Raw genomic sequence first — 18134 nt, 5'->3', positions numbered from 1 at the left:
GTCACATCTGCTTTATGTGTGTTTGTTCAAGGATAAAAGGAAAGGGCCAGAGCACCAGGCCTCTTTTAGGTTCCCACGTTTTCGTTTAGCAGGCAGGGAGCTCAGAGGTCTGCTGTTCGTCACTCCTGGCTGACATCAAAGCCCCCCCAGTCCCGCAGGGCCCTCGTTGATCTGTGGGTGGGATAGGCCTCTTTGACCCTGGACAACATTTATAGCGTTGTGACCTGGGAAATCTTCCTCACCCTCGCAGAACATTTTATCTGACAAAAGTGGCACCTACCATCATTTGCCTGGCTTTTAACAGAACGTTTCTGACAATATAAATGGACAACATTTTTCTTGCAACACTGTTTTCCTCCATGCTCACATTTTCCTTATAAAAGATGATGGTAACCACTTGCTCAAAAAGGCCATGTAGATGGTAAGACAGTCAAGAAAAGAAAGCACGTTTCCTTTTGCTTTGTTGTTTTTGTTTTACTTTTTAAGTGTATTACAAATAGGATCCAGTTAAATTGCAGGTTCTGGGCTATGTTTTATTATCTCCTGTTAATGGTCAAAGTAATCCATGCTTATGATAAAAAACAAAACTCAGGTTGTACCAAAGTTTGTGGAATTCTATTCAACATCCAGGAATTAATAGGACAAATATTTAGTCACTCATTTATTCATGCACGTGTATGTATTCATTCAGGAAACCTTCACTGGGCACCTACTAAGAGCCAGGCGTTTAATCAGATGGTGACATACTATGAAGGAAGAGGAAGGAGGGTAACACAGAGTGCTGGCTGGAAAGGGGTCGCCTGTTCACAGTGCCAGGGAAGGCCTCCCTGATATGGGAGCAGAGGCCTGAGGTAGGGGAGAGAGCCTGACTGCGCAGAGCCTGACTGCGCAGAGACCTTGCAGGAAATGAAAAGGCAAGGGGCACACCAAGGTCAAAGGCCCTGAAGTAGGTTGCCCTGGATAAGTGCCCTGGCTGCTGAGCAGGAGGGGTGATGGGGTAGAGCTGGCGAGTAGCCTGGGGGTTGTAGGTGGGGAGGGGGTTGGGGAGGAGGCCAGCTGTTGGAGGGTTTAAACACAGGCTGGTAGGACCTAACTTACCTTCAGGCCCCCGTCCCCACCCCGGATGTGGAGAATCAGCAGGCAGAGGGCCAGGGGCAGAAACAGGGAACGGCTATTGCTGTAGCCAGGGGAGAAATTACGGCGATTTGGATCAGGTCAGTGAGTTGGTAAGAAATCAGGTTGTAGCTATATCTTCACGGGAGAGCCCACAGGGGTTTTATTGTTATTTTGAAGATGTGATAACAAGAGATGGGAGTCAAAGATGGCTCTGGGGTTTTTAATCCAGGCAACTAGAAAGGTGAAATTGCTTCCCTGAGCGCATGCTGTGTGCTAGACACTGTTCTGTGGGGTTGACACGGTCACAGTGTTGTGAACTTCAGCAGTTACAACATGGTCACAGGATGTAAAGTGCAGCATAGGAAACACAGTAATATTGTAATAACTGTGGATGGCGCTGGAAGTATTGGGGAGGATACTATGATTGTCTAATCACCATGCTGCCCACCCAAAACCAATACAAAATAATATTGAATGTAAGCTGTAATTGGAAAGTAAAATAAAAAATAAGGTGGTCCGAAGAAGAAAAACATTGTAAGTACTCTTTTTAAAATTAAGGTGTTTATTGCAATCTAATTCATATACCTTAAAAATTCACCCTTCAAAGTGCATAATTCAGTAGGGTTTTAATGTACTTAAAGCTTTTGTAACCATCACCACTCTGTGATTCCAGAACTTGTCCGTCACCCCAAAGTAATCCCGCCAGTAGCAGCCACTTCTGGTTCCCCTCCTTCTACTGCTGGCACCTAATGCGCTTTCTACCCATGTGGTTTTATCCTGGACATTTCGTATAAATGGAAACACACAACAAGCCTTTTATGTGACTGGCTTCTGTCACTTAGCATAATGTTTTCAAGGTTTATCCAGGTCATACCATAAATTACTACACCTTTACTTTTTAATGGCTGAATTATATTCCATCGTGTTGGATACCATATTTATTGTTCATCCTCAGTTGATAGAAATTGGCTTGTTTCTAATTTTTGGCCATTATGAATAAATAGTGTTATATATGTTCATGTATAGGACATGTGTCTCATGGACACATGTTTTTAATGCTCTTGGTTATATGGCTAGGCCTGAAAACTATGTATTATTTTGTGGCTGCTTTCTTCTGTTCAACATAACGTCTGTGTCATTCATTGATGGTGTATGTAGCAGCATTTCATTCTTTTTCACCACTCTTAGGATTCCATTCCATGACCATGTCACGGTTTATCCCTTCTCTGATGGTTGGACAGTTCGGAGCCATGAGGAATAACACTGCGTTGAACATTCCTTACGTGCCTGTTGCTGGGCACAGGCCCTCATTCTCTTGGGCACACACACTAGTGGGCCTGCTGTGTCATTCCTCTTTTTCGTCTGCTGCTCCACGGTGTGCAGACACGCCTGTTCACGCTGGCGAGGGGCACTCCCTTGGCTTCCTGCACACCTGCTCCCTGAGCTCTTCACTGCCCGGGCGAGCATTTAGGAATGACTCTTCTTTCGGCTCCTTTTAAAGCAGCTGGGACCAGTGCTCTCCTTCCTTATGTACCTTTTCTTCTGCTCATTAACGTAGCGGAGTTTGACTAACAGCTGCCTACGACTAACTGTGTTTGTATAGTTACAGGCTTGAGAGCCTAAGATGGTTATAATGGTGCATTCCCTTATAGCAGGGTCCTGCAGCATTCTGAGGGGTCTAGATGCTTCTCAGAATCTGAGAAAAGCTTATGGGCCAACTGATAGAAAATGCACCTGTGAACACACACGCACACAATTTTTCCAACACTTTTTCGGGGATTTGTAGACCTCTATAAATCCCATCCAGTTGTGGGTTCATGGTTCCCAGATTAAGAACATTTTCTATTTTGTAGTGCCTTAAAAAATCAACAGTCTTCAGTCTTTTCTGACTCTTTAAAATCTGCTGCTCCAAGCTGTCCCTGTCAGCTGACGTAGACATATCTGCATAGATACAACACTGGCTAATACAGAGATTTTGGGCAAGCTGGCAAAAGAGGGAAGAATTACTAGCATTTCTGGTAGTTGGCAAAGTCATTGTAATTGTTGTGCACTCCTCATTGTTTTCAGTTCTGCTAGCATTTGAGAATTTTCCTGACTGCATCTTCATTACTTCTGTGAAACTGTCTTAGTAGAGAGGAAAAGGGATTACGGTTGAGCTGGGCCCTCCCAGGCTGAGGTGCCTCGCCTTGGCCGCAGGGACAGCTGGCATCTCTGAGTGGGAGGTACATGCCTGTGTCTCCCTCCCTCACCAGGAGCCTCACCCTCCTCAGTCCTGTTCAGTCTCCTGCCTCCCATTTTCTTCATGGGTGAATTATGGGTGCTACGCCATCGCTGAGTTAGGACATGTGTGGATTAAATGAAGTTGACAATGAAACCACCCATAATAAATTAGATCTTTTTCTTAGATAAATGAAATTTTTTGTTTAAAATTTTTGGGCTTAAAACTTTTACATAAATGATAAAAAAAAGAAAATGAAAGTCATTTTCCCTCTTCTGTGATGCACATTTCCATTCCTCTGGGATAACCGCTGTTGAGAGTTTATGTTCCCAGAATTTTTATCGAGTGTAGAAAAGCAGGGGGTAGCTCTGCAACACTGAGATCACGTTATACGATGCGCTGCAGCCTGCTTCTACTTTGCAGGGTAGCACAGCTGTGCTTCTGTTTGTGCTGTATCTGTGCTTATTTACCTTTCCTTTTCTCCTCTTTTTTTAATAACAGCATCAGAACCTTTATTCATAAGTATTTTTTTTGCATTTCCCAATAGACATATCCTAGCATCTCTAACAACATTCACTAAGGTGGCTCTCTAAACTATTTTATAAGTACTGCTAGAGTAGTTAGGTAATAAACAGATAATTCCTTCAATCATGCCTCCTTGTCTTTCTTTTTAAATTCTTATTTTCCTTTACTAACTCATGTTTAGAATAATGAGTTGCTACCCTAACCTCCAAAGATGACCAGTAAGTATTTTTTATAACTGTGAACTGGAGGATTTTAATGTATTCGATGTGCTTCACCAATCCGGTCATTAATGTATGAGGCTCAGTCTCATCTGTGTTTGGCAGGAGCCGTTTCGGTCCTTTGACGTGACTCAGTAGTCTGTGTTGGCTTCTTCACTTTCAGGTCTGACAAGGCATTCCAGGCTATTCTTTATTCCAAATGAATATTATATTTTGGATTAAACTCCTATTTTATTTTGTGCTGTGTTTAGGACAATTTGCCTCACGAGGTTTAACCAGATCTACCTGCTTCCCACTTGGGTGTGGCTTATCAGTCAGTCCCCAGGTATGTTTGAGAGCTGCCATGCACAGGGCGGCCGGCTGGAGCCTGTCTTGCAGCAAACAAGTCACCTGGTCTCCTTCCTCCCCTGCCAGGAAAGCCACAACCCAAACGACAAAGGCAAATCCCTGCTCTGTCTTCAGGGTGTATCTTTAATTTTATGAATATTTTGGGAAACCACTGATCCATAGAAAAGTAAGTAGTTTTTCTACGTACAATATACAAGCCAGGGCCATCTACAAATAGAGTAATGCATTTTTCGGTTTTATTGTACAGTAATTTACGTACAGTAAAATGCACCCACTTTAAGTGCTCAGTTCAGAGAGTTTCGGTAAAGTATACGGTTGTGCAGCCAACTCTACAATCACACGCCCTTTACCCTAAATCGTTTCTTCTTGTTCCATTGCAGTCAGCAGGCCTTGTTCCCACCTCATTTCCAGGCAACCACTGACTTTCTTTTGGTTGATATAGTTTTACCCTTTTTAGAATTTCAAATAAATGGCATCGCGTAATACATAGTCTTTTGTGTCTGGCTTCTTTCCCTGAATGTGGTGTTTTTGAGATTCGTCCATGGGTAGTATTCCATTGTTCAGACTCACTCCCACGGTTAGAGGTGGGTTCCCCCCGCCCCCCAGGCTTTGGCTATTAGGAATAATGCTGATATGCATATCTGCACACAGGGCTTGGTGTGGGCATATGCTCACATTCTCTTGAGTATACCTTGGAATGGAATTGCTGGACCATATATTAAATCTGTGTTTAGCTTTTCAAGAAGCTACCAAAACAGTTTGAAAGTAGCTGAACCATTTTGCGTTGGTACCATGGATGAGTGAATGTGTGTATGTACCATATACGAGAGTTCCTGTTGCTCCATACCTCACCAACACATGGTATTGTTATTCTTTTAAACATTAGCCTTTCTGGTGGGTGTGTAGTTGTTTATAATTGTGGTTTTAATTTGCATCTCCCTAATGGTGAATAATGTTAAGCATCATTTCACATGCTTGTTGATCTTCTATGTATTATCTTAGTGATGTGTCTGCTCATATCTTATTGGGGGTTGTGTTATTTAATTGATTTGTAAGAGTACTTTTTATAATCTGGATTCACATCTTCTGTTAGGTATATTTTGCTTTTGCAACTTAATTTTCAGTAGAGTGTTGATAAGGAAATGTCCTATTCATCTATATTTTTATTTGAAATAAAAAAGATATGAGCTTATCCAAAGAAAATAATGATTCACTTTAAGCACAATTTTATGATCCTGTAACGGAGAGAGGGGAAAAAAGTTCAGAGATGAGATAAAGGAAATGTTGGAGAAAGTGAAAAGGAGAAGGTAAAGAAAATGATTAGGAAGACAGAGGAGATAAAACAGAAAAGGCGGAATGAGAGAGAACCTAAGAAATGGAGGAAGAGAATATCAAACAAACTTAAAGTCATGGAGAAAAAAAGAGAAGAATAGGTTGAAAAGGGGACCAAAAAAAAATACCGGGAGAAGAAAATGCCACAACTGTTTCTTAGATTTCCCCGTCCCTGTCCACTGCTCTCCTCTCTTCTCCCAGTGCTTTTGGTGTCCAGCCTGCTTTCTGGAAGTCCTCTCTTTCCTCCCACTCCCCAGTTCCCCAGTCTCTTACTGCTCTGTCTTTCAGACTACAAAGTAGCTGGCTTGCCTGGGCCCTTCCATCTTTAGAGTATAAAAGCATAGGCTTTGAAGTTGGTTGGGTTTGAATCCTCGCTCTGCTACTTGCTAACTCTAACCCTGGGCAGAACCTACCTTTCAAGCTCTGGCTTTACCATCTGTAAAGTGAGAATGGTAGTGGTATCTGTCTCACATTTTTCTATGAAAATTAAAGAATTCTTGGGACACTCTTATCATGGTATTTGATCATTCACTGTTAACCGCTGTTAGTGTGTGTTTGTGTGTGTGGGGGGGCATGGGGAGATGTGTTTTGTGGTTTTTCTGCTCGTCTTCTTTTAGTCTGGGAGTATTTTATCAAATCAAAATACTTGAGTGAGAAGTTATCACAACAACAACCATCATGCTGCTGAAGCTGTGAGATATAAACACAACTGTATTTGTTCATCTGGAACGTAGAGTTGGAAGTAATAATAATGAATATTTATGGAGTGCTTTAACTGAGTATTGTAACCTAGTAGGTGCAGCTATTTAGTTAGTAGAAGACTTTTACAGGGTCCAGGCATGGAATTTCCTGGTCTGTTTAATAGCGAGACACCAAACCAAATCTGAGTGTGATAAATACAGCTGAGCAGGTGAGAAGGCTGAAGGGCACGCATCAGCAAACAGGGCACGAACTCCACCCTGCATGCCAGTCCCCTCTGCCGCGATTCCCATCATAAGAGGGAAGGTGGCATTTGGAAGGGACCTCCCTCCCAATGTGAGGTTCCTTCTGCAGCTTTTCTCATCCGCCGCTGCCTGCACACTGTTGTAAAAGTTTACTGGCCTCTGACTAATTTGTATTTTTTGGACTTCTCTAAAGGCTGGCAAGATTTTCCTTACATTGAACGAAATTTTGCTTTGATTTTGGGTCAACATAGAAAAAAGTGTCTTCCCTTTTTCATATATGGATCTTCCACTGTATGAAGTGAGATTACGCCTACTCTCTGCTTTCCCTGTTAGGAAGCCTCTCCCGGTTCCCCCTATAGTGGCTTTCCATGTTTAGTGTGCTGTCCCATTTGCCTAACATTGGATACAGGCTACTTTGTTAGGGTGCCACTCTAAATGTGCCACCCGAGACTGAGCCTGGCATTCTGGGTATGTGTAATTGAGCCCGACTGTCGGGATGTGTTCTTACTTCCGCTGGTTGCAAGGCCATTCTTGTATCAACCAGGCTGACATGGCTGCCTCAGCTTTTCAGCTTCCACATCACAGGACTCTTTTGTTATGGTTGGGGTGACCCTATACTTTATCACCCAAACCAGGACACTTTTGAGAATGAAAAAGGATACCGTAGGCTCAGGTAACAGACAAGAACCAAAATTGTCCTGGGCACACAGGGATATATGGCCAATTTAATAGTATTAAGCTGAACTCAAGCCTAAGGTATAGCCTACCCCGCCTCCCCCTTTTAATATTAGCCCTTAGTAGCCCTGGTGCTCCCCTCTATCATGTACATAGGCAGTTGATTTTTTCTGAACACAAATGCAGAACTTTATTTAAGCTTGTTTAAAGTTTAATTATGCTGATGTTTGTCCTGTAGAGATTATTGAAAACCTAGATTGTTGTATGTTAAATTAGCTAATTCTCCCTAGTCTGTGTCATCGGAACATTTGACAAACAACTTTCCTGCCTATTCTTGCCAGATGTCGGTAATCTGAAAAGGTCCCTTCCCCAGATCGCAGCACCACTGCACCCCACCCTCGGGGAGCTGTCTCGCTTCATCTCCGGGGTAAACTGAGACCGAGATCTTAGTGTGTTCCCCTCTCAGGTATTTGCATTTGAATAGGAGACAAAACTGACTGTAGAGCCTTTCAGAGAAGAAAGAGTAAGTATATAATGATTGTTTCCCAGGTAACTGGGCAGGCGTTTTCTTCCACAGACTCTGATCATCTTTCCTGAATGCGGATAATGGGTCCCCAGAATGTTGAGTTAGGTGCAAACGTGTTAGCTAATAAAAGAGACGATCTGAGAAATGCTACAGTAAAGGTAGAGGTCAACCAGAGTGTGAATAAAAAGGTATTTTTAAAAGGGTATCTTCCTGTTCTATTGTAATTGCCTACATAAAATTTTTATGGTTCAGTTACTAAAATTATAGTTTTTGTGATTTCAAAAGTCATCGATAGAGAAAAAAAAATTTCCCATGGTCATCTGTTTCCTCTCCCCTTACCTACAGGACCTCTCTCTTTCTCTGTTTTTGTTTTTAAATTTCCATGTAACTAATTTCCATATAATTTCTAACTGTAACCTGTGTATATGTGTAGTCCTCAAAAATAGTGACTTTCAAACACTTTTTATAGTGACACTCAGTAAGAAATACATTTTACATTGTAATTCAGCTTGTCTGTACACACACACACACACACAAACACACACACACCAGAAACAAGTTTCTTGAAAGACTACTTGCTACTTGTAGTGTTCTCTCTTTTCCTTCTTTCCCCCTCCCCTCCCCTCCCCCCCCCCCCCCTCCCCTCCCCTCCCCTCCCCTCCCCCCCTCCCCTCCCCTCCCCATCCCCATCCCCATCCCCATCCCCATCCCCATCCCCATCCCCTCCCCCTCCCCCTCCCCATCCCCATCCCCATCCCCATCCCCATCCCCATCCCCATCCCCATCCCATCCCCATCTCCATCCCCACCCCACTCCATTCAAAAAAAGGCTGACTGGGACCAAATACATTGGTATCCAACCTGGATAGGTTGGTATCCAACCTATTCACAATTACAGTTGATGAAACACTGCTCTAAAGTTACTGGCCATTGACTATAAATGATCTGTAGAATGCTTTCTGGTGGTAGTCATCAATAGAAAGCTAGTCTCATTTGGGCATAAATCCACAATAATAATGATGTTTAGGATTCCCTGATCAATTTAGTTGTTATGGATAAATCTCTGCTCATGGAGGAGCTAGCACAATAAACTGATTTTGTTTTTAGGTCTCTTATATGAAACTAGTAATTCACTCACTAGACAATGCACAGCAAGTAATTCTTCAAACTAAGTATCTCTGTTACATCACTATAAAGGCGTAACATAGCCTATGATAGACTTAAAAAAAATTGAAGCTGGGAGTTTTTTATTGCCAGGCTAAAATGAGTTTAAAAAGGCAAGTGGAGGGAAGGCAAGTCTATTCCTATAAAGTTAATTTAGCTGTAGTAACAGTTTAGTTGTCCAGCTATTCAAAAATTATTACTTTCCACGTGGAGAACTTGAAGCAGTAAAGTTCCCTGCCCAAGTGTTTCTAGCTTGCGACTTCCACTAGGTCATTGTTACAGATACTCAGGTACCTTCTTTTTCATATGTTTTCCAGGTCCTTGTAGAAGTTCATTCAGCACATCTTGGAGTGCGAAACCAGGAACGGCTAGACTAGTGTGTTAGGTGCTTTAATTTCAGTTGTGTTTTTAAAAATTTTAACTGGAGAAATATTGAATGTCTTTTATTAAATTAAGAAATAGGCTTTAGAGACAGACTGATTTGGATTAAGACTTTAGGTAAAAATATTCTGAGTTTCTCTTTCCTCATGTTAAAATTAATGCTTACCTCAAAGAGTTTTTAGATGAATTAAATGAGGTATTATACACAGAAATATATACTTATAAATAAAATGACAATAAAATAGTATATAAAATAAACTATTATATATGTGTTATCTGTGTATGTGTATATATAAATATACATACATTTGTGTATATATAAATTCATTTTCATTTCTTTCCTTTTGGACTTTGATTTCTGAATTAGTCTGCTTATTACGCTTTTTTGATTATCTGCATTAATATGACATATTGAGAATGGGAAATTAAATAAAAATTATACATTATGATATTTTGATAGAAATTCTGCTTATGTCTAGTGGAATGGTTTGCTTAATGCTAATTAAACCTTAACAAGAATGAAAATTAGCATCAATGCTTTTGAATTTTATTTTTTGCTCCCACTTCAAATGAAGCAAAAAAATAGTTTCATTTGTTTTTGAGTATTTACATATTAATGTATGAATCAGGTAATTAATTTTGAGACTAAGATTTTATAATATTTCTATTGATGTCTTAACATTTAATTAATTATATAGGCACATGTGGCATATTTTCTATGAAAAAATGTTCACCACCTTCTTTTGAAGTATTATAACTGTTGAGTGTATATGTGCCTTGATAATATTTCTCCAGAGGTCGTGTCATGCTGGAAGACGGTGATAGGAAGGAGTGGAGGCCAGTCTGTTTCTCAGTGTCTAGACCTGCTAAATACATTAATAAGTGCTTTAATAAATGTCTCAACAAGTCAGTCTGTAACTGACTGAAATCACATCAGTTGTGAAGAAAGGGGAAGCCTTAGTATTTGGTAATAAAATGGTATTTGTTTAAGCAATCCAGTTATGGTAATCAACTTGAAGATGAAGTGGAAATGCCAGATGGATGCTGTCTTAGGGTGTTTAAGGCTGTTGTATAGAAGCCAGATTAGATTTGTTCTAAATGACCTTGGGATATATATATATATGTGTGTGTGTGTATACAGTATTTCAAATGGGACAGATTTTGCGCCAATATGATATACCTGTTCACACACGGTGCCACTGCATAGCAGCAGAACTTTGAATTGTATTCAGAGGCCCTTTAGTTGAAACTTCTGATCAACTCTGTGAACTTAAGAAAAATCTCAGTTTCTTTCTCTAGCACATGAAGAAATCATCCTGGCTAACTCTTAAGGTTGTTGTGAAGATCACACAGTCTTTACTATCAATGTGTAGTGCCCTTCACAGTTTGCACGGTGCTCCTTGGTCGTGAACTGTACTGAGCAAAGCAGGCGGTGTTAGTGTCTCTGCACCCCAGAGGCCAGGCAGTCACTTGTCAGGGCATTCCAGCATCCTGTGTGTGGCTCAGCTTGTTCACACTAATAATTTATTTTAATCTAGAGATTTTATCATGAAGGACCGAGGCAGCTCGCACAGCTCAGATTTTATCGGAAACTGCTTCAAGTTCTAATGTTTTAGTAGTCTGTAACTACAGAAGCCCATTTCTCTCCTTGTTCAATAAATAGTACAGTCAAATAGCTGGCTTTTGCCTAGAGGAAGTTATCCTGAGGTCTTCACGGTTGCCCATCCGTGGGTTGTGGTATGTTTTAATGTTTCCTAACACTTACACTACATTCTCTTTGGCGTTTACAACATTCTAGAGGACTCTTTCCCTGTTTGAGTGCCCCTCTACGCCTGCCTTAGGCTGTTATCAAAGGAGGTAGAAGATTAGTTAGAAATTTCTACGTTGAAGGAAAACATTACTTTCTAACCTATTAGCATAAACAGCGTTATACAAACACTGCTTCAGGATGTGTTTCTTAGAAAAACTGAAACACAGAGCTACAGTTGTATTTCAGGCTAGTGAATGTGTATTCCTCTCCCTGAATTCTAATCGCCCCTTGTCTGCCTGACCCTGACCCTTCTGAGACCTTTGCCCTTTGGGGAGTGTTCTTACCACTTTCTATTTTATCATTGGGAAGGTCCCATTGTCTTTGTTGAACTCTGCTGCATCCTGTTTGTATCACAAAGAGAAAAACTGCTGCCCCCTCACTCCCCACCTTTCTCCACGTGGGGATAATAAAGCCCTTGGCAACCATGTACCCTGTAATCAGTACCAGGTAATTTTATAGGCTCCTTTGAAAGGGCTATTTGTTAAATGCCCACTTTGCGACAGGCATTTGCTGATGGTTTTATGGGTCTTGCCTCATTTAAATCTTAGGAAGGAGGAGAAATGAAACAGAAAGCATCCCTCCCACCATTTACCAAAGGAAGTTGCTGGTCCCTGGGTAACGTGCGTGAACTTGACATATGATAGCCTCAAATGAAGTTCTACAGACAGTTTTGGGGTGTGGAACCTGCCTTAGATACAGATGTTTTAGCAAGTGTTTGTATACATACAAAACAAAAACATTTCAGAGCTATTTAGATGGGTGTTGTAAGTGGAGGTTTACACTAGTTTCTTGGCAGATTCACACGGGATCACGTGCGGAGGGTTCCAGGGGTCCAGGACATGGATTTTGTGCTCCACGCCGTGTGAACGGCTTTCCTGTTTCTTCCCTCCGCCAGAGTTCACCAGTGGGCTGAAGAGGCCACCGCGTCTTTCAGCTTAAAGTGAACACTTCTGTGGGAATGAACCTCCTTCCACGGCTGTAAAAAGAAAAGTGCTCTAGTTCTAAGGCATTCTTATAATGTTGCGCGGCGCGTTATATTGTGTGGACATGGCACATTCTCTCAGATTTCTAACATTTCTGAACTTCTTTAATTTTGCAAAATTCTTGGTTCCAAGTCTTTAGGTTAAGTTTTTAAAAATATTGAACTCAAATTATTTCCTTTAATTTGTGCTTTTGATGTTTCCTCTATGAGGCCACTATTTCCTTTTTGATTATTCTTTGAGTCTTGCAATGCTGAAGAGATTGTTGTTACCTAATTAACAAGTGATGCTGGGCTGATTTCTGGGTAGAAAACCCCCTGAAACCTATTTGTTAGTGGTGTACACAGCTCTAATGTTAGAAAATGAGCAGGCCGAGGGGTGGGGAGCTGGGGCAGGAGGGCAGGCCAGGGTGGATAGCTCCGAGATTGCTGGATTCCCACTTGCTGGAAAATGTGGGGGGCTTGCCCAGGGCTCCACCCATGCTGATGCTAGTGATTACGTCTGCATATTTTTAAAAGATATTTCAAGATGATGGAGATTGCATCCGCTGCTGTCTGCCATGCCATTTAAAGGTATTCAAGAATTTTATACAAAACACATTGTGGCATCTTACACCAACGAGGTCATGTGAATTGGGTACTTTTGGTTTATGTTTAAGTTTAATCTGGTAACTCTACCTTGTGTTGCTCTTTTTTTTGCTGAGAGCTTTGTAAGGGTTCAGTTATCTCTTAATCTTAGTGAGCCATTGCGGAACAAATGAAGCAACATTAATAATAGAATCTTACATTTATAGTAGGGCTGTAAAGTTCATTGAGTACTTTCACACCGGCTGTTTTTTGTGCGTACCTCAGGAGCCCTGTGCATTAGGTATGGCAGGTATTATTGACACTTTTATTATACAATAAATTGAGAATCAGGTCAAATATATTACTAGCTCCAGACTAGTTGGTTTTTTTCCCTAAGAGGCAGAGAAAATTACTCATATGCATATGCACATGCACGCACACCTCCATCAACCCAAGCGATTTTATGGAAGTCTGTGTGCCCTGTGTCCGCACCCCCTGGCCTACCCCATCAACCTAAGTAGTCCTGCAATAGCAGTTCCCATGCAGGAACAGGTTGGTTATTTACTGTAATGGGAAATGAGATGCCACCTGTGGGAGGTTGCTAACGAGGGCCATAAAACTAAGGCCCTCTTCAGCAACCAGAAGGGGCTTTTGAAACCTAAGGCTTTGTATTTTAGACAGAGTGGGCGGAAGCTTGTTCATCTGGCCATTGTCACTTCCCCTCTCCCTCACCTTTCCATATCCCCACCTAACGGAGTATTAAGCCTGTCGATTCTGATGTTTCCTTTGAGGTCTCCAATTACCATACAGGCCAGTTGCAGATTCTCAGTCTCTCAGCACACTGGCTTTGTGCTGGTCTTTTCGCCGTTTTGTTCACATCACCTTTCACGTGGTGTAGGAGTTTAAAACACTCTACAAGTTTGATGTTTTCCGTGAGATGAAGCCCATACTCCTTAGCCTGGCACATAGCTCTCCGCCGGCCCTGACTTTCGCAAACCGCTCCATTTTCATTCAACTGTCCGGGCCACAGGTTCCCTTGGAGGGTAGTCGACCCCTCAGCATTTCCCTCCTCTGCCTGTGGATCCCCTTGGCTCTGTTTGGAATGTTCCTTCCCTCTGAGGATTTCAACCCCTTTGACAAAGTGCTGAATTAGGATTGGTTCCTTCAAAGTTGGCTCGTAAGTTCTCCTTTGGAAAACTTTCTGGCCTTCCCCTGTGACGTTGGCCACAGGCATCTGTGTGTCCTACCACACCTGTCCATAGTTCCATTGTGAAACTTTAACACAGGATGGGTGCCTGTCACCCCCACTGGACTGTGAGCTGTCGAAGGGGAGGGTCTGAGTCTTAGCGCCCAGCAGTGCAACCTGCCAGGAAGCCTGGGTTGGCTGAATGCGTGGCTTTGCCTCACAGTAACTGCAGCGTCAGCTCTCAGTCGCAGCACACCCACTTTCCTTCCTAGCTCCCCGAGACACCACCACCACCGATCAGGAGCCCTACTGCGGTGGGTTAGAGTTTAGGAAAAATATTTCCTCTGTCAAAGGAGCACTTCCTGAGGAACTCAACTAGAAATTTGAACTGACGGAGAACCTAATTTTTCTCTTTTCTTTTGATACACAGAGGTCACAAATGTAGACTGCAGGTTAGTGTTCATTTCTCCATAAAAGTTAGTGTTTTTGCTGTGCTAAAACAATGTAGAGTTTGGTTACTGGCCTAATATACAGGACAGTCAGAAACAGTTTGCATTAAATTGGGAGCCCTTTTTAGGGGAATAACTGTAAACAACCTCTATATTTGTGCTTAAAAAAATTTGTATAGTGTCTTTGTAGCTGCTAATATATAGGAAATAACTTTTAGGGCTTGTAAGATATGTTGCCAGGGTCTAGTTATTTGGTTTTCACACACACGTGCCAAGTTGTGGTCCCTGTGTCATATTGTATTTGTGATGGTCTCTTACCCGCCTATTAGCAGTAAGAAAGTGTCTGTTTTCCCTGCTGTGTAAAATACTTATACAGCTACATCAATAGGTTCTAAACCATAAAGTAGTAATTAGTTTTCTATAGCCTTGTGTATTTATGTGGATGAGGGTCAATCAGTAGAATTTGTAAAATTATAAACTATAGAAAAAAGTCATTATTTCTTCTAAGTTTTCAAATTTCCTTTAAAAATTGTTGTAATTTTTTATTATTTATGCCATTCTAACAATAAATAAGTGAGATTTAAAAAGAGGTGAAGGCCATCACTTAATTTTATAATTACTTTAACTGAGAATAATAGAATGAGCTTGTATAGTATCATCAAGATTGTGGCTAAAATGGATATCAGAGTTGATAGAATTTTATTTTCTTGACACACCTTTGAAAGATGAGAATGATCATAAATATTAACACTGCAACCAAAAGAAATTTTTTGTGTGAAAGTCATACGTTTTTTGTGCGAAAATTAAAATAATATTTGGGTTTTCTATATCATTACTCCTTTATAAAAGAATATTGGGAATTGACCTTTGTTATAGGTTGTAGTCCACTCCACAAACATGCAGAATCATTAATTATAGAAGAATTCTTTGGTCAAGCTTCTATTTTCCTCATTAAAATGAAAAATATCTTTTGCTTTTTTTGACTTAGTGATATCATTAATTGTATTATTCCACTCTGATATCCTACCTTGATATGGAGTAGAAGAGTTAGGACTATAATCTTGGTTTAGTTTTTGTTTGTTTGTTTTTGCTTTTTCCCCCTTATAACATACTGTGTCTCAGATTTTCATACTATATTCATCCCAGGTACATGGAAACTTGGGGAATGAATGACCAAAAGGTGATTGCTGTAACTGCTCTCATTGTTTCCATTTTTTTGCCTTGCTTTGCTGTCAAAGACACATATCATGAATAAGTAATTGATTATGCAGGGTCAGATAAGGCAATGAAAGTCACTAATGTCATTCTATTCAATTTTTGAGACCAGATATTCCATTAAAATTAAAAGGTGCTTCTAATATAATGGTTACTTTTTTTCATATTTCTTTATAAATTATGCTAGCTAAGTATCCTTGGAGAAACTTACGGTAATGAAGAATGGAGTATTTTCACAGTCTAAAGGAATATTCGAAAGAGGGTGTTGTAGAGGGAATTTAAGAGTCGGCTGGAGGATGGGCTAGATGACTTTCAAATGTTCTTTATTCTTGGGGATTTCAAGATTCCAGTGCTAGGCTAAAGGGAAGTCTAAGAAGTGCTGGTCCCCTTACTTACAGTGTTTTCTTTGTTGTTTTGGTATAGACTGCCTCTTCAAGGTGTGTCCCATGAATCGATATTCCGCCCAGAAACAATATTGGAAAGCTAAGCAAGCCAAACAAGGGAACCACACAGAGGCAGCCTTGCTGAAGAAATTGCAGGTGAGAGCCAGGCTTCTATTTGTTTGCCTTAGGCTAGGCCAGGTACAGCAACAACACATCTGGTTCGTAGCCTCGTGGTCTCCCTCAATACACAGAGATTTAGAATCGTTGTAGCAACACACTGAAACTGGGAGAGACTTTTTAAGTTATGGGGTGTGACTACCGATTTCCTGGTGTGTAGGTGATACATGCTTGCTGTTCTTTAGGGTGTGTCAGACTAATTCAGAGATTCACATCAATCTGTTCAGAATGTCTGTAGGAGTATCAAATCCAGTTATATTTTACTTGGCATAGTAAATACTTAATTTTTTTTTGAAAGGCTGGAAAAAGAAATAAAACCTGATGTTTCTAACTTGGGCTGAGTGTAAATTTGATAGAGCTTAATTTGTGTCATTAAAATTTGTTACTTTCAGAATTGGAACTATATTTTGAGACTTTTAGAATTCATCTAATATTCTGGTTGGTTTTTCTGCCAGTATTTTTTCTGAAAGTAATGATAAGACCATAGAGCCTATTACTTTTCTGAAATTTCCAATATAAAAGCATCTCAAGATATTTGTTAGCATTAAATTGAGAGAATTATCACATTATATTATAATCATGTATTTAATTATTGTCCCTCCTGCCCACTGCAAGCACCAAGAGTAAAGCAACTAACCTATTTTATTCATGATTGTATTCTTTATTCTCTTTGTTCCTAAAAAAGACCACCCTTATTTCTTTGTCAATTACTATATTCTGTTTACTATGTTTCTACACTGAATATTTGATACTCATTTTATAGCATGCCGCAGAACTGGAACAAAAACAAAATGAATCAGAAAATAAGAAACTTCTGGGAGAAATCGTGAAATACAGTAATGTTATTCAAGTAAGTGTTGATTTACTTGCTCTTAAAAAAGGTGAATGTTTTATGGACAATTTGCAAATAGCATTAAAATTTTGGGACATAATAGTTTGTACTTTGGTGGTAATGGTAAATGTTGTGATATTTCCAGTTCATGTTCAGCACATTATTCCATGAACTTGGGAGTAAGTCTGTTGTGTACACATAAAGAAGTGAGCTTCTCTGGACGTATGCACAAGTTATTGTATCCGAAGGAAGAATACGGGGGAACAATTTCTAAAGGCCTGTAACAAAATAGTCCTTTGGTATTGATGGGACTAACGGCCCTTTATCTTTTCATTTTTGTAGAGAGAGGAAGGTTTTTAAACTGTACTTTGAGGCAGAAATCGCCCTTGACTTGTTATTAGAAGATCTATTTCAGTTTGTGTGCACGCTGATTTTATCTCAGCTTCATTCCTTTCTTGTGTTTCACTCAGCTCTTTTAGCTTTTTACTTGGTAATTTGTTAATTTATGCCCCACCTTGTTCCAAAAAGAATGTGTGAGGCATTTTCAGAAATACTCGCTACAAATCAAAATAAAATAGAAATAAATAAGACAGCTGGGTCAAAGGGAAAATAATGGTTGAACAAATACAGTGAAGTCAGGCGTGAGGCATGTAGTTTGGTAAACTTTGGCTCAAAGCCTTTTTGTTGCCTGCTTAGCTGTAAGGGAGGAATAATACCTCACAGCTTCTGCGTAGGTGGTCCATAATGTAGACCTAAATCAGAGGTCGAGAAGCACAAACATTCCCGGGAAAAAGACCATGGCGGTATTTCTAAAAGAGCTCTCATAAAGAGGACACTATTTAATGTAGTAAACAACAGTCTTAACAACTTCCTTATGGTGAATACTATAAGGAGGCACTTCATAGAGCTGTTTTAAAAATAATATCCCTGGTGTTTTGCTATTGGCCAATGGCAAAATGCCAGAGCATGAGACCATCAAAGCAGTTCTGTGATGGGACAAGATGAGGGCCCCTTGGTCTGTAGGTCCTTGAATCTATGAGTCAATCTAATGACAGCTCATGTAATGCCTAGGGCTATATGTCCCTTGGAC

General features: G+C 40.5%; 1 protein-coding gene across 2 annotated transcripts in view; it reads left to right on the top strand.

Annotated features, from left to right (window-relative positions):
• Window positions 1-18134, top strand: part of ITPR2 (inositol 1,4,5-trisphosphate receptor type 2) — a 444505-nt gene that overhangs the window by 72469 nt on the left and 353902 nt on the right. For both annotated transcript variants that reach the window (XM_037144844.2, XM_053662176.1), the window contains 2 exons: window positions 16076-16191; window positions 16976-17062. In XM_037144844.2, the coding sequence (XP_037000739.2) occupies window positions 16076-16191; window positions 16976-17062 (203 nt within the window). The remainder of the gene's footprint in view (window positions 1-16075; window positions 16192-16975; window positions 17063-18134) is intronic.

This window comes from Artibeus jamaicensis, unplaced genomic scaffold (assembly GCF_021234435.1).
Source record: "Artibeus jamaicensis isolate MK-2021 breed Jamaican fruit bat unplaced genomic scaffold, CSHL_Jam_final contig_233, whole genome shotgun sequence".
Taxonomy (NCBI): domain Eukaryota; kingdom Metazoa; phylum Chordata; class Mammalia; order Chiroptera; family Phyllostomidae; genus Artibeus; species Artibeus jamaicensis.
The sequence above is the reverse complement of the archived record's forward strand: the minus strand, read 5'-3'. Positions and strand labels throughout refer to the sequence as shown.